This window comes from Anarrhichthys ocellatus, unplaced genomic scaffold (assembly GCF_004355925.1).
Source record: "Anarrhichthys ocellatus isolate YVR2014 unplaced genomic scaffold, GSC_Weel_1.0 scaffold1, whole genome shotgun sequence".
NCBI lineage: Eukaryota > Metazoa > Chordata > Actinopteri > Perciformes > Anarhichadidae > Anarrhichthys > Anarrhichthys ocellatus.
Window position 1 is genome coordinate 1,508,612 of NW_022280031.1, and position 17,361 is coordinate 1,525,972.

Sequence of the window (17,361 nt, forward strand, 5' to 3'; positions counted from 1 at the left end):
TGTGTGTGTGTGTGTGTGTGTGTGTGTGTGTGTGTGTGTGTGTGTGTCCAGCAGGTAGAGAGAGACGCTGATGAGAAGCTGTATGCGTGTGAGAGCGTGAGGTCATTTTAATCAGTGCAAATCCAGGGGTGTTAGTTAGAGACCCACGTAAAGGTCAGCAATAATGTGGCTGCCTAAAAATACCACAGCATGGACCGCGAATGGAATAGTGTGTTTGTGAATGCAACCTGTCATCTGTACGGATTTTCAAATGACACTTTTTCATCTTTTTTCAAAACAACAAATAAATGCATATAACTTTGTGTACAATACAACATAGGCTAATGTTTTGTAGGCTTTGAGCCTGTCCTTTCTGGCATTCTCCACTCTTATTCTATATCGCACACAGACAGACAGACAGACAGACAGACAGACAGACAGACAGACAGACACACAAAGCCCAGCTGTTTGTCCTTCAGTTATGTCATATCTAGATTTGGAGCGACACTCGGATCCTCATTACATGTGACCCTGTCTTTGACCCTGTATAGATTTTACAATGACAACGCCATAACAAATTGCTTTACAGGGGAGCAGGTGACGGCGGCGATAACGCTTGCCATCCGGCCCTCCCTCTCCCTCTGTCTCCAGCTGTGGTCTTAAAGAGGCTCAGTGTGGGGGGACCGAGCTCCTATTCTAGGCCCATCTCAGGGCCTGGGCTAATTTTGGACGGAGAAGAGGGGACGACAGGGAGAAAAGGAAAAAAAGAGAACGAGAGGATAAGAAAGTGATTGGACCACCACATGCCACGGCACAGATGAGCGCTCGGGTGACAGCGATCATGTTCTTTGTTGTGGGACTCGTGCAGTGACGCCAGTCATCACTGCTGGCTTGACGGGCTGTATTTTGTGCAACAGGTCCGAATTGAGACGGTTGTAAATTTGTGGTTTAGCTCTTGACAGGTCACGCGCTCCCTCCTTGACCTCGGTTTTGTCGTCTCATTCACACAACATGACACTGCAGCCATGACACCGTGTGTCTTTATTGTACATCTGTGCACCACAGTCGTAAAGTACAGCGCTTACCAGACCTGCCCAGGAGGGACATGTGGCGGCTATAGCAATCCTTTTGAAGTTCAAGTTCATTTATTTATGCATGTAGTGACTTATCGCAAGCACATCTCACAAAACCTTAGTGGAATTTTTTTTTTTTAAAGATCTTTTTTATCTTTGGCGGATCTTTTTTAAAGGATCCGCCAACTTCATGAGGTTGGGTACTGAAAAAGAAATAGAATCCACTGTTCTGTGATTTATTACAAAGGGGAAAAAAAGTTGAAAACAATTTAATTACTACCCCTCTTGTGATGTGGAATCCTAACATGAGGAAAGCCAAGATCCTTTTGGGGTCATGACCCATAGCTTGAATAAACTTTTTTTTTTTAGAAGGCATCATTTTTTATCCGTCATGCAGCCCTAAGCCTGCATCAGAACTTGAATATCAATGCGTACAAATGCATTTCTGGTGATATGTGAGATAGCCACGTTTTGACTACTCGTACAAAACCAAAAAGGAAACCAGAATGTGTGCTGTGCAAGCTATCATTGACCATTAGGGTTCTTCACAACAATCAAAGAAGGTATTCAAATAAAGACTATTATGCCTTCTGCTCAGTGTTGTGGATCGTGTCCCAGCAGAGGACAACAGTAGAGTGGAGTGAGCAGCCATGCTGGCAGTGACGGCGGCGAGGACGTGGCCCCTCACAGCTCATCAACCTGAGCCTGTGTTTATGGAGGTTGAGAAAGATGGGGCTTTGGTGGAGAACCAGGCGTGCCTGTGCTGGATCCGGGGATGCGGCCCTGCTGTAGTCCCACACTGGAATGTTAATTAGGTGAACTGAGCAGAGGAGAGGTGACCCGTCCCGTTAACCAGCCAACCCTTCCCCAACAACCGGGAGGGGGATTTAGTTTTTGACGGAAAGCCCAGTCAGCATGTGCTCTGCATATATATATATATATATATATATATATATATATACACACACACACAGAGATATTTGTCGAGTATTGTCCGTGCACTTACACAATTCTGACCTCTTCACCACCACGGCCCAGTTTCTCTCATAAGTTGCATCACTTCACCAACATACCAATAGAGTTATAGTTGAAGCAACACGGGGCGGAAACTAACAAACAGTCCACTTAAGGGTGGCAGTCCACTTAAGGGTTTCATAACTGATCTTCGCAACCAAACGGGAGCAAAAGTTCAGTTTCTTCTTTTCATCATCCAAATAGCCATAGAGCACATACACACAATACATATTAATGTTCTATAGTAGAATAAAGCCACCAATACAGCAGTGACTCCATATTTTGTCTTGTATGCCGTGTCTGTAATCGTCAGAGCATCTCCACTGAAATTTGATTTGCCAATTTATAAAAAAAACTGTTGCTACTATATTTAAAAAGATAATAATAAGTATGGTATGTCTATTCTACATGAAACTAACATACCTGTAATGTTCAGACATTTAGATTCACAAACACATCCACGCTGCATTTTTACAGCTATCTTTCATGCTGCTAACAGATCAAGTGCATGTTGATACAATCTATTAAATATTATTAATTATAAAAACACGGTTTATTGTATATATGAAAGACACTGTCGATGTCAAATATCCAAGGAGTAATAATTCATGGGTTCCCAGCCCACTGATCTGTACTGCTACTTATCAAATACTGACCTCTAGAGGACTCTCTTTGGCTGTACAGTAGTACAACTCCAACCTACATATCCCTACTGAAGAATATTACGTTAGTGGAATTTTCAACATGAAGACATAACCAGATCGGTGTCACATAAATGTTCAATCAAATATATTTATTCATTTGTAAGAAATAAATTTTCTGTATTAGTTACACTGTTCTTTCTTGGCCCAAACTCTTAAGAAGTAATTTTATCATTATCAATTGAACATATATATATTTACACTCACCGGCCACTTTATTAGGCACACCTGTTCAATTGCTTGTTAACACAAATAGCTAATCAGCCAATCACATGGCAGCACGCGCCACGGCCTACCTTGCTGACCATGTGAGGCCGGTGAGTGTATGTATATGATATATTTTATTAGGCAGGCCAAAATGTATTACTATTTATAGTTACCAATAACATTTACTCATGCTTGGAAATGTCTAGATATAAGTGTAAAATGCAATACCGATAAAGCTATTTTCATGTATTCCACAAAGTTTAGTCAATTTATCAATTGCAACCATTCTGATAATCGCTTTATTGTTCTACTCATTTTTCAATCATACATGCCAAACCAATTCCCTTTTTATATCCGATAGAAAATAATGGAACAATGCTAAATGTTTTCATTTCTGAGTTGACCGACATTTTAAAGACCAAACAATACATCAGTTCATCAAGGAAATTATTGGCAGATTAATTGATAAAAAAAGAAAAGTCGAGTTGCACCTCAACACTAAAGTGTTCCAAGTCGCAGACTGTGAGCAGCATTAATACCTACAAGCACCGCCTACTGCCAACATATAAGTCCTACGAGAGAGCAAATAAAGAAATAAATATGTGACAATCTTTGGGATTCATTTATTATATTTTTCACTTTCCAGCATTTACAGAAATATAAAGGATGTGAAAAAGTAGAAATAACCAACACAGCAGTGTTATGTGTTATGATACAGTATTAATCAATCATGGTTGACTATAAAATAATTGAGTGTTTTATAATGATTTCCTATAAATGACAAAAGCATGACATTCATCAGAATCACTGCTCTGAAACTAAATATTACACAATGGTGCCTGCATGTAATCTGAGCCTTTAAGATGATCATAACTGCACATTAAAGTAATGCATGATCAAAGCTCAGCACACTTATTAGAATATGTTGTTAAACTATTATACATTAATAACTAAGGAACATTATTAAAATAAACTATACATTTTTATAAAAAAAGACAACTACGTACATGAGCTATCTATACATCGTAACACACTAGGTGTTACATTTGGTCTGAAGATTAAAGGATATGTTTTAATAAAAAGCAACGTACAAGGGATCAAATAATACCTTTTCAGATGATGAACTGATTTGTATTCTTTGGAAATATGACGCCATAAAAAAATATTTACTGTAATTTGAAATACAAACTACCATGTGGAACTCTTCATTAGTACCGGCCCTTTAACCACTAGCTAAAATAGTGCCTCAGCGCATATATAAAAAAATAAAGAATAAATACAATTGTAACAGTGTTTGAAGGGACCTCTGTTCAAAAAGATATAAATCCTGTCATGTACAAAACAATATCTCGACAATCAGTTAATTAGAAGAAACCACCATGTCCAGTTCTTTGACTGCCTCTTGGCTGGAGGTGAGGCCACAGCTGCCTGAGAGGGGGCTGTCGGAGTAGTGGCTGGCAGACCTGGGCACTGTGGCCGGGGAGGGAGGGGCCTGTGCCAGACCGGGCTTCTTCGGGGGGATGGGTGGAGGGTTGCCCCTGTCTGCCCTGCCGATGGTGGGGGATCGGATCCCCAGCGGAAGTGCTCCGGCCGCCCTCCCAATGACCGGAGACAGGGGCGCTGCCAGGCTGCGGTAGTCTGTGCCGAAGGGCGAATTGTTTGGCGCCGCGAGCTTCGGTGCGGCACTCTGCTGCGCCGTGGTGAAGCGAGACAGGACTTGAGTGACTGTGCTCCGGGCCATCTGCTTGACCGGGCTGGCCTCGAGGGAGGCGCTGCTGGTCACGGGGGAGACGTCCTTCGGCAAGAGGGGAGGAGCGGGCAGTGGGGCCGGGGCCTGAGGCTCCGGGTCAGTGGTACCCTGGAACTTGTGACGGGCAGCGTGGAAACGCTGGTTGATGCCGGCCTGGTAGGGAGACTGGTAGCTGCCGGGGCTGGGGCTGCCTGGTGGCTGTTTGGCAAGGACGGGGGAGGAGCAGGGGGAGGATGATGTCTGGGTCTGATGAATTTGAGAATCTTCATTCCCGTTCTGCACACAGATGTTATCCGAGAGGCCGTTGTTCGGACCGTGGTGCCCGTCGGTCTCCATCAGACAGTGCTGATCGATGACTTTTGGCTGAGCAGGTTGCTCGTTTCTGTCCTCCTCAATGTCCTCGACTGTCATAATGATTACCGCTGTGTTTCCTGGAGGAACTTTATTGGCCCACTCGTGTCCCTCTGCCTCTACTGGAGCTGTAACATCTCTCATCATATTCCCCTCCTCCAGCGTCCTCTTCAGCTCTTCTACCTGGTCCAAAAATGGAGAAAGAGATTAATTTCAAGCAGAAATTTGGCTGCAAATGCAAGCTCATTTTCTTCTCGCACTAAGATTAGGTGAAGTAGTTCCAGTAAGATGTGCAATCTACTGGCACCTGCGTGATGAATGTGTTCAAGCGTTCACACCTGTTGTTGCAGCTGACAGCAGTGAGCCTCCTCCTTCCTCAAGCGCGAGCGGAGCTGCTCTCGCTCGGTGTCGAACTCGGCCAGCTGCTCCTCCACCCTCGCCTCCATTCTCAGGGCTCTCCTCCTCTCGTCCTCCAACTCCTCTCTCAGGGCCTGACAAGCCTCCTTCTCCTGCGAGAGGGAAAAGTCTGTTCAAACCGGAGCGCAAAACATATCCAGGCCCAACATTTTTTTAACGAGAAAAAGGAAAATAAATTGCCCAGCTTGGATTCAAAATGCAAATACCTTGTCAAGTTTACGGCTCAGCTCGGTCAGCCGGTGGCCCTCCTCCAGAGCCCTGGAACTTGCCCACTTGCACTCTTTGGCCAAAGCGCAGGAGAGCTGTTTGTGCTGAGCGCGTTCTTCTTCTAGCTGGTCGGTAATCCGCCGCTGCTCTTTTTCCAGCCGCCGGACTTGGCTGCGCTCAAAGTCCAGCTACAAAGACAGAGACGAGACACACAATAATCAAACTCAGCATACAAACTTCAACGTTTTTGACACCTGATTTTCAAATTCCACCAGTCACTAATAGACTTTTAGACAAATGTTTACAGGGCAGTCTACGTCACTATTCATTAGAGGGCACCTGTTGTTGTAAGCGCTCCCTCTCCTTCTCCAGGATGTAAGTGACATCGTCTCCCTCGGCTGTGTCCTCAGCATGCCTCCTCTTCTCCTCCTCCAGATCTGCGATGACCTGAAGTGAACACAGCGGGGCGACAGAGAGTCAGGAGGGAAGTTATCCCACATGAGTTTGGTATTTTGAAGCAATGTGATTACCACACTCTAAGCCAAAAAATGTAATTCAGCTCATCTAAATGAGTACCATGTTCAGCCTGCCTGCAGAGGTATAGTGCTCACTCTGCGAGCACTACACATCAAGCCTAAGATGACTGAGTGTCTTTTGTTTGTACAGTTCCTAAAGATGCAGTGGGAATAATTATTTGCAACAGTAATTTAAAATACTAAAACAATAAAAGGTCTAAATTACTCTTTTGATATTAGACATTTTACTACATTTCAAAATGTGAGGTTTACCTTCTGCCTCATATTCTTCTCTGTAAAACAAATGTTTTTGTGGTCTGTGTATTCTAATACTCACATATTATTATCTCAATTACTTATTAATAATCCATTGTATTGTAGCCGTCAGCAAGCACAGCAAAGTTTTACAGTTATTGACAATGGATGGATGGCTGAAATTATAGGAATTTTGTGCAAACACAAGTTAGGCGTATTGTCCTTGTATATGTTTAACTCATAATGAAATCAGGAGACAGTATCATGTTGTGTATTAGTCTATTCGTGTATGACCTGAAACAAAAGAAAAAGTGGAAACGTGACATCAGAGTGCAGGTGTTTTGTTTCTTTGTTCATGTCTGTTACCCTACTTCACTTAGTGAGTGTGTGTGTGAGAGTGTGTGTGAGAGTGTGTGTGCTGAATGCTGTTCTTAGCAGCGCCCAGCAGCTCTATAGCTCGCTCTGTCGGTTGGCCCACAAAAGAAAACAAATAAACAATGAAGAGGGATGATCTAATCACATTAGTGTTGTGTACCAGCAGTTTGTGTGTACTTTTAGAGAATACATTTTTTTAACAGTATTTTCCACCACTGAGGCCATTTTTTTATCTTGTATGTTACCCTATTATTATTTTCTAAACGAACCAGCTCATTTCTGCTTCCCCGAATTAAGAACCACACCTCCACACCCACCCTTACCCTTCTGTGCCTGCTTTCCGCTGCAGCCAGCTGGGCCAACATCTTCTCCTGCATCCGCCTGCAGTGGCTCACCACCAGTTTGAGAACCACCAGCGGGTTGGAGGTCGGGGAGGAGCAGCCCGGGTCCTTGTTCTGGTCCCCGACAGCCTCGCTGTCTCTCTGCAAGGCCAGGAAGGGGTCACTGAGGTTGTACCTGCTGTAGCGCTCCTGGATAAACAGCTCTTTACGCTGGGCCTGAGGAGAGGAAGAGAGGAGTGAGAGGGAGCTCGATGGATGAACTAGTTAGTAAAGTATGTGTGTGGTTTGAAGGTTATGTGGTAGCAAGTGGAATTGCTTGGCTTGTTTATGCTTTTGCATGAATGTCCTTGTTTACGAAAGGATTACATTTTCTTCTCATCACATTTTTAGCCATGTTAGTGGACGAATGACCGTGTCGGTCGGTCTCAACAACTATTGGAGGCAATGCCATGAAATTTGGGACAGACATTCATATTTCTCTGATGATTAATCCTCATTTCTTTGGTGATCTCCTGACTTCCTCCAGCGCCACCAGCAGGTCAAAGTTTGCACTCATCCAGTGACAAAATCTCATCTTTGGAACGCACGCACATTCATGTACTCCTCAGGATGAATTTTGTAATTCGTGTCAAGTGCCTGAAACTAAAAATTTCTATACAATGAAAAAACTGACATCAACACCCCTATTATGATATGATTCGGGAGTTATAATCCCAGACAGTTATGGTTTAACACATGCTGCTATTATTTCTCTCCTAAATGCTGCATTCTGCACAGCATGATCAGCATCTCCAATACTAGAGTGGAAATGATCTGTAGATAAAGGAAGGGGAAGAGAGGAAATGCAGAAACGTGCAGTATAAAGCGTGCCAGCGGGAGGGAGGAGCAACAGATGGTGAGTGTCTGTCTATCTTTAGCGGGACAGCTGCTCTGGACTGGGCCTCGGCCAAGGCAGACCTGTTCTCTGTTTAACTCGTGACAAAGGAGAGATAATAGCAGCAAGTCATTTCAGGTTCAGCAGATGCCTTAAGGCCTGCCGTGAAAAGGGGCTGAAGGGAGAGGGGGGGGGGGGGGGGGGGGCTACAGCAGAACTGGCAATGTGTCTTCGTGAGGTTTCAACAAAAGAGGATCAAACGATTAGAGAGAACAGGATCCTCTCTGGCAGGGTGAGGACAGAGCTCCTGGCGACTGATACCACGATTAATTGAGAAGTGAAAAGTGTAGTCGAGAGCGTGGTCTGCAGAGCAATATTCAGCCCATTCAAAGTTCTTGCAGAGCATTGAACAGCTGACTGTGTGTGGTTACAGCCTAGCACAAAGGTACACCATAACAAATCACATAATCCCTCCAAAACGGCACCTTTTCTCATCCAACACAAATACCTCAGCTAACAGTAGCAGCCCATAATACAGAGTACTGATCCAATACCAGTACTTTCTTTTTACCAAATTTGTAAAAAAGGTACGGTAAAAATATGTAAACCTTACTGTGTGGACCTTTTTTATTTAATTTAAGTTAGCATGAGGGATTGCCGAAGCATAAAAGTCTGCAACACACTGTGACACCTGTAAGCGATACAGGAAATGAATTTTATAAAAGACATTGACCAAGAAACTGGATGTAATGAGTCGTATCATGGCTGACTCCTGGTCTGCTTAATAAGGTGTTTTATCAGATCCATGCATCCCTAATGTACGCATCATTTTGCCTGACTGCGTATAATTGTCGCAGTATATAAAGACATTCAGACATGACATTTTACATTCAAACACAGACTTATGTCAAGCTACAGGAGTTATTTAGCCGGCATGAAAACTACAGGGAGTGATGATTGACGGCTATATTCCACCGCCGATCACAGGCTTTGTGATTGTCATCTTCCAACAATATTAGCTCATCCGGCACAAAGAGAGGAGGGCAAGGCTGCCGTTATTTGATCCAGTCCGCTGAGGACCGTGTGAAGACGGATCAAACAACATGGAGGAGGGAGATGGCGAAAACACACGATGCCCGAGAGAATTCAAAAATGCCTCTCAAACATGGGCGCTGTCTAAAGCCCGATGACCCCACAGGACCGTGTAGACTATGTTATGAAAAAAACTCTTCATTTGTAGGCCATTGTTCATACAAGAGGAAACATTTTGAAAGACACAAAGAACACACCTTTTACTAGATTTTTAAGATAGTCCATTGTTTTCCTAACTGGATAATTGACCTTTTTAAGTGCAATTTCTTTTTTTCCCACTTCACAGGACCTCTATTACACAAACGTGCTCATAAACACAGACTGTGTGTCTCTTCCCAGTCCTTCAATGCACAGAGAGACTCCCACAACACAAAGAGAGGCTGTTTTCCTCCCCATCAACCCTCCACCGCTGCGGAGAGGGTGGAGGAAGTGAAAAGACGTATTACAGGAAACACATTTCTAACATCACTTTAATACTTAACACCCAAATCTACCAGAGCTTAGTCATTACATCATGCTGTACATGAGCAATACCCATACACGCTCAGTGCGTGGCTGCTATGCATCACAGTCCTACCTCCATTATTCATGCTTTAGTCTGTTTGCTACACTTCTTGGCAACTTGTGTGCTTTTGCTGGGGAAGTGCCATGGCCGCACTGTTCCCCTCCGGCTTATCTTTTGCCGACACACGCCTGGACTCTTTCAGGTGTGCAATGCCGGTGACAAGATCTGTATAACACGGAGGGAAGGTGATATATGAACGTCTTACCCTAGAGTCCGATATATCTCAGAGCAGCTGAGGCAGCTTGCTAAATACCCTGAAATGCTCATGCATGTAAATGGAAAGGAAAAGTCTGAAGAGTGCTACACATCATGAGCACACGGTTGATGATGCTACACTAACTGACACTGAATCAAATCAGCTGATGCAGCTCGAAGCTGTTTTTCCCCTATTTCAGTGCTGAACACACGCGGTAAACCGGTTTTAAGCACGTCCATTTGGAAGCTCTAGTCCACCACACCATGTGACCCCCGGCATTTAATTAAAGGGCTCATTTCCATATTTGAGTCCCCGTTGAACTTAAAGTAAAGACTTTTATTCCCTTTCAGAAAGAAAAAGGGGACAACTGGATCAATGCAGAGCTTTGTGGGCCAAACACGAGCATTGCCAGAGACGAACTTCCTTCTGAAAGCCGCAGCGTGAGCAGCTGCTGGAGTGAGTCACAAAGGGAAAAATGCAGCAGATAGTTAAGAATGCCACTGATAGTTCTGCATAATTACATATAGAGGACCAGAGAAAAACCGCATCATTAACCTCACATCCTGTACTTACACTACACCCTGTAGAAAATCACTGATACAACTGTTGGATGTTTAAAACACAGAGAATGGACTCGACACATGAAAACTTGCCCGTTCCTGTGGGAGTTGAATGGTGGTGTTATGACCGTGGTGATTTGTGTTTGAGCTACACATTTCTCACATGACACTCGGTGTAGTGGTGACGCATCAGTTAAGACTGACATGACCAACATGACTGGACCTACTTCTCTTATTACCGTAGCTTCATCTTATTGTTGGAACTAAGTAAATCTTGGACACAACCGTTCTTTTAGCAAAAAGCTAACATCCGTTTAGCCGGTTTAATGCACACCAGTTTGGTGTCAGTGCCATTAGTTTAGCAGGTATTTTAGTAATAGTATAGTTACAATTTGGACTTGATCAGGCGCTAAATAAAAAGTGAAGTGATCACCAAAAATGACTGCAATTCCGAGGGTGTCGGAATCAAATGTTGTGGCAATCCATCCATTCACTTAAAACCACAACTGTTAACCTCATGGGGGTGCCAGAGATAAAGTTAGGGGATCACCAAAGTCATTGGGATTCATCCTCTGGGGACCATGACTAACAGTACGAAATGTTGTGCCAATCCATCGAGAGACTGCTGGAATTCTTCACTGGAGAAGGGAACAATTTGACCTGCTGGTGGCGCTAGATGAAAAGTCACGGGGTCACCATTTCATTCTCTGGGGACCATGAACGTGCAAAAGTTAATGGCAATCCATCCCATAACTGTTGAGATGTTTCAGTCTGTGCCACAGTGATGGACCGACAGACAAACACTGCCGTCCATTGAGCCATGCTGCTTAAATAAACAAAGAATTATGGGGTGATGTTTTACTGGTAACCATCTGCTGTCATGTGAGGACGAGACCCAAGATTACATATCGCCAACTCCTCAACTGCAGAACAGCAGAAAGGTATGAGGCTGTGCTGCAGAGAAGAGATCAGTTTCCACTTTCTCCCTGCAATTAACTTCCTACAGTTCAGTGATTATAACAGTTAACACTGCAGCATTGATCAAGTCCCACACCTGAATGGGTTAACGGTTTAGTGCCGTTGGGAGCCATGAAAGAAGCACAGCCATATTCCCCTCCAGCTCCGGTTAAGGCCAATGTTTATTTGTTCACTCCTACTCTCGCTCACATTGAGTCATCGGGCACCCGGCGTGCTGGAAGTCCTCTTCGCCTTAGATGGCCAGATCCCAGGAGAGATGTAGGAATGTGGTCTAGACACAACACATGGACGTTCAGCAGTAGGCTCTCTCAGAATGGCTGCTCTCTAGTTCGCTGGCTGCGTCTCCAGTTTCTTCTTTCAATGGTGCATTTTACACCAGGACACTGAATAGCATTCCGGCAATAATGGCTGGAAAGCTAAAATATTTATAGTGAGAATAAAGTCTGCAGAGAATCTGTCTCACAAAGCCAGGGGGCATCTTTTGCAGGAATTAAGTTGCTTATTCACTGCTTATCTTATTTTTGTGGGTTTTTTTTAACAGCGTGACCGGGACACAGTGTTACTGAAGTAAGTTTACAGCTCTTTTTATGACAAAACCTCTTTAAGGACATCAAAATAAAATGTCACTGAAAGCTTGAGTATGTGGGCCTGCAGGACACAGTGTGGGAAAATAGCCTGACAATCCTTTAATTGAAATGACGCATTAATCCTAATGCCAAAGTAAGACCTCCTAAGACTGGAACTAGCTAATCTGCGTCAAACTGTGTGTGTGTGTGTGTGTATACACTCTACATTGTGTCCATTTCTAATTGAGTACATGTTCCAAGTTCACTGGAATGCATCTACTCATTTAAATTTATGAAAAAGATGACGTCTGGGACAATTCCCTAAAGAATCCATTCTACGGCCCAGACAATAGTCTGCGCCGAGCAAATTGTGTCAGCAGACAAATGGCTTTATCGTTTCCATTCACAGGAAATGAGTGCCATCAATAGGGTTACTTAGATTAGATGTTAATTGTTTTTCTCTTCATTTTGTTGCCAGATTGTCATCATCAGATTACCTTGGGTCCAATAACGTCAAAACCAAACACATGACCCGTTACATCCACCCATAACTCTACATATCCATTACAAACGTATCTTCACAGGCATCCATGACCAGCCTCCTGAAGGCTTGTTTCTGCTGTCAATTTGTATATCGCATACAGCATGACAACCTTTTTAATATGTTGCCCATGAAGTGACCAACGTAAGGAGCTCTCCATGCAAACTAAAAATAGAACATGCAATATGCTAATACAGTGGTTTGAGAGGTTTCTAGTGAGTGTTTGACATGGAAGAAAAGCAGATGTTGTGCAGAGAGTAGCTTGGATGTTATGACGATGTTACCAGCTCCATTGATAGGTACCTTTAGGGCATCAATGACCAGGTCCCGGGCCTCCAGCTCTCCTTCCAAAATGCTGAACAGCATCAGCAACTCTGGCTTGGTCAAACTCTCCATATTCAGCTTGGACTGTGAGGGCACAAGATCAAAGAGAGGAACTTGGTTGACCAATTGAATTTAGATTTTATTTCTTAAAATTGACTCAAACTGACGTGTTTGCCACTTTTTATTATTCGCATGCATGAAAATAACTACTTACCCTGTACTTAATTTATTCTATTAGATTATTATTCAACTCCAGTTGAGGGAATGCTGAGAAACTATTTACAAACCTGGAAAACTGTTTTCCAATTCCCCCAAAGCAGACCTCCAGACAGACATGTGATCTATCTGATCCAGCCCACTGATTTATGAGCTTTATGTGGATATGTGGTTATGATCCTGGGGGGGGTTTACAGCACAGAATCAGTGTACAAAACAATGTAGTAACATTTTTCTCCTTTGTGAAAAGAAACCAGACAGCTTATTATGGGTGCAGTTCAGAGGTGCAATAAACTGTTTAAGAAGTGTGCGGTATAACTCAAGCTAAATGTGAAGATGTTACATAAAAAGACAAAACTACTAGAAGATAAATAAATGAGTTACCAGGCATCTTAAACAACAGGAGCGAGATATTCCTTCAAAGTCGATCATTTTATTGTCGGATATTTCAGAGACACAAACATGGCAGCGCTACAGCTGACACAGATGGATCACACATCAAACAAGAGATAGTCAGTCGGCCTCAAGCACCCGAGCTGTTCTATCATCTGTCTTAAACACTTCCAGCTGACTAACTGATAATATGCATTCAACTTTAAGTTCAGTGTTGAAAACAATATCACTCTGTTTTGGGGTTCCCCCCCCCACCGCACGTCCATTCATTACGGGTCCTGTGACAGTTGGGTTGTTTTGTATTGGAAATGTGATGTGGTCTCTTTGTAGTGTCTCTGCACTCCAATCTCACAGCTGTGTTGGTTCTGCTGACGAGCCCCGCGGTGTCCACACCTCAAAACATCCCACCGCACTCTGGCCAGGAGAACGTATGCGGGGCCCCTCTTTGAAATGAGATCAAAGCTGTTGAAGTTTTTACACGAAGCATCCGTTCAGATCGCCATGTGGGACGTGTAGCAGGGCTCAACACCAACTTTAAAAATGTGCCTGCCGAAACTGAAAACACGGTTGCCACATTTTAGTCACCTTCCGTTTGAGTGATTTAAGATGTCATTAAGTCAGATTCATTATATCGTGTCATGTGTATGTTGTACATGCTTTGCTGTAGAAGTTTCCATCCAGCTCAGAAATGCCGGGAGACTTCACACACTTCCTTTTTGTTCTTTGTTTGGATTCATCTTGTTCTTCGCCACCGCTTGTGATTTTCGCGGGATTAGTCAAGCTTTTCCCCCCGCAGTCAAATAACTTTCTTTGCTTCGCCGCCACTATCTCTAAAACACATGCCTGTGCGCACACAAACGCACACGCAGCGTTGACTGGTACCGGGTTCTGATTGTAAGAACAATGCAAGAAATATTTTAAAAAATCACATTCATTTTGGGGTGCATGTTTTGCTGTCTGGTACAGGATGGATCCACGCTGCACTAGCTGACTACATAACAACAGAAGCAGCCTATAGTCTAGCTTTAGTCACACAAAAACATCCTTCTGAAATGTGGCTTAAGCATCTGAAAACTCACTGCTGTTTATTACGCTGATCCACACCTGAGCTGGTATTCATTCAAGAGGCCCGTGCTCTGCTCTGAGCACTCTGTGGTCTCCACAACTTTCCACATCATGAAGTCATCCAGAGAGGGGGGGGCCCATCTCTTGGAGTGCTGGTTGCATAATGACAGAGCGGAGCCACCGGCCTTTCATATCGGAGCTGGCAGCTACAATATTTCCCAGGCATCTTCGACAGCATCAGCAATACAGAAGGATCAACGAGCCTTTATTCCAGCACTTGGTTGTACCGTGACACTTCTGCAGAGCAGTATGCAGGAATGAAAAGAGGAAGGAGCCACAATCCCGATGAACTGCACCTAGAGTGCAGCCTAATCCCTACAGCAGCGTCCTCTCAACAAAGAAGGCACACAGTGTTTAAATTGTGCCTTCACCAGCACTCATGGTCTGTGGCTTAACCACAGGGGTAAAATGCTAATTAAACTACAGCACACACACACACACATCCCTTGGTTTTGCTTTTACAGGCCTGCTCGCTAATTTCACAGGGGCGCTGTAATCACTGTGCGAAGAGAGAGTGCGCTGTGGCATGAGAAACGTCTGGCCCGGAGGGAGCCAACATGTGTCATCACGCTTGTTTAGATCCTCATTATTTTATTATTATTTCACCTAATCCCCCCCCCCCCTCCCCCCAGTTAGAGTTGGTAATCATGAGGGTACACAAACACTGAGCGGCATCATGGGAAAAAGAAATATTCCCACACGGTAGCTCCACTTCCGATGACGAAAAAAGGCCTGTGTGCCCCATAATCCTTTTTTATCCCTGTTTGTTTTAAGCCTGGCCGGCCATGTGCCTCGTCTGCAACACTGTAAACTCATTAAAAACACATCGCAGCCTCTACTGCAAAAAAACATATGCTCTGCTCCCAATACAATGGGGCCCTCGGTTTGTGAGTAGCTGCTGGAGACGGTACACAGTACAAGTGGAAAATGAACCTACTTCACTCAAAGCATATCAAAGTCCATTAAAACACACTTTTCTTAGTCTGGGGACAGTTTCTAAATCAAATGCCCCATGTTGAATCAAAAGTTGTACTAACAATGTGTACAATAATTCAGATTAATCTTACATATGCACAGTCGACATGTAACACTTTGTCTCATCATCTGTACTGGGAAGGGAGGGAGGGGAAGCACAACGTGAGCGTGAGTATATGTCACAGACTGTGAAATCTCTCTGGCCCACAAAATGAGGGTCAACTGAGGGGAAGTACACAGCCTGAGGTCTGCTCAGTTTCCGTGTTCTGGTCATCACGACGGCGGACCAGATGCAGTATGGCCGGATACTAAATTGGATTTGTGAGCCAACCTAATTTTCTCAGTAGGCCACTTACTTACTCACTCACTCACTCACTCGGCTTGCTGCTCCCTGGCCTTTGATGCAGCCTAGTTTCAAAAAAAAAATAAAAAAAATATTAAAAACGAATAAATTAAACTCGAGTGTTGACACTGCTGAGTAAATAAACGTTTTTTTAACATGTGGAGCCACTGTGACGTTAAATGAATTCAATCAGCGCTCTCGTGAGGATCAAATAGCCATCACCAGCAGTCTGGAGGAAGCAGAGGACATGTCACTGTCGGAGCTATCGATGTTTGTTTGTTAAGGATACATCTTTAGTGTATTTTACACGAACAAAGCACACCATTCAGTCTTGAGGAGATGCAGTGCAAACGGTTCGGCATGTAGCTTTGACCACTTTTGCAAATAGTTAGCTTACAGCTCTTTTTTTCTTCTTCTTTTCTTTTGGACCAAAAGTGGCTAAACACGGTGAAACCCGGCAGTTTATCGTCTCCGACCTCCCGCCTTCGACACAAACACGTTTTCTGCGGCTCTTCTTACCTTCATAAGGCCTTCGGAGGTCTTTGAAAACTCCAGCATGAACTTTTCTCCTGTCAGGAGATTTGTTTCACTTGATTTGCGTCTTCTGATCCCAACGCAGCGGAGCAGTCAGTGGCCAAGCGCTGTTCTCAACTGACAGCGCAGCTAGCCAATGGACGAGGCAGAACGCTGTGCGCAGACCAATGAAAGAAGAGCTTCTGGGAAAAGGGGCAGGGCCACTGGCGTCCCACCTCCTGGATTTTGGTTGGATTTCTTTGTTTAGCATTTCTTGAGTGCCTGCCTCTTTTTTAAGGAATTTCTTATGGGCAGATTAAGGGTTTTAGCATGCTATTTTACTGACTTTACAAGTATTTTGCTGAACGAAATGTTAAAACATGACATTTGGTTTGTTTGTGGTCCTAAATAGTCACTTTATAGTGACTTTATAGCACATTTATTCCATAGTGAACTGGTCTCATTATCTCTTATGACAATATTCCTTTGTAATATTTCTATAAAATCGCAATTGTTGACAATTACATTAATATGGTTGAGGTTTATACTGTAACGTTTGTAGTTTATAGGACGCAGGGGTGGAAGACCACAATAAATAGCCCACTCACTTTCTTTTTACTTCAGTAAAAGTAGTAATACAACAATGGAAAAACACCTATTAGTAGTAAAATATACTTGTATTAGTGTTATAAGTATTATTTGACATAATAACATAATCATTTCACATTTTTGAATGAATTACGTTGTTGGAATCATGTTATTAATGCATTAATGTGTAAGCAGCAATTTAATATTGTTCACTAGTCACTTTTAACTACCACACACACACACACACACATATATTAGATAATGACTGTAACATATCTGAAAGTACAAGTTCTTCAAAATCGTCCATAAGTATACATGAGTACTTGA

General features: G+C 43.5%; 1 protein-coding gene across 1 annotated transcript; it reads right to left on the reverse strand.

Moving 5' to 3' along the window:
- Nucleotides 1-3,284: 3,284 nt before the first annotated feature.
- Nucleotides 3,285-16,523, reverse strand: LOC116386151 (CTTNBP2 N-terminal-like protein). Its single transcript, XM_031852161.1, has 7 exons — nt 16,453-16,523; nt 12,861-12,965; nt 7,168-7,401; nt 6,039-6,146; nt 5,699-5,887; nt 5,414-5,584; nt 3,285-5,258 (listed from the first exon to the last, which is right to left on the reverse strand). Exons 1-7 carry the CDS (start codon nt 16,489-16,491, stop codon nt 4,335-4,337), a joined length of 1,770 nt encoding a protein of 589 aa, XP_031708021.1. The 5' UTR covers nt 16,492-16,523; the 3' UTR covers nt 3,285-4,334.
- Between the last annotated feature and the right edge of the window lie 838 nt (nt 16,524-17,361).

Coding starts and splice junctions, on each gene's coding strand:
- LOC116386151 (XM_031852161.1), bottom strand. CDS start 16,491: ATGCTGGAGTTTTCAAAGACCTCCGAAGGCCTTATGAAG. Junction 7,402..12,860: donor TGGTCATTGATGCCCTAAAG/GTACCTATCAAT, acceptor TCCTCTCCTCAG/GCCCAGCGTAAAGAGCTGTT. Junction 5,585..5,698: donor TGAGCCGTAAACTTGACAAG/GTATTTGCATTT, acceptor TCCCTCTCGCAG/GAGAAGGAGGCTTGTCAGGC.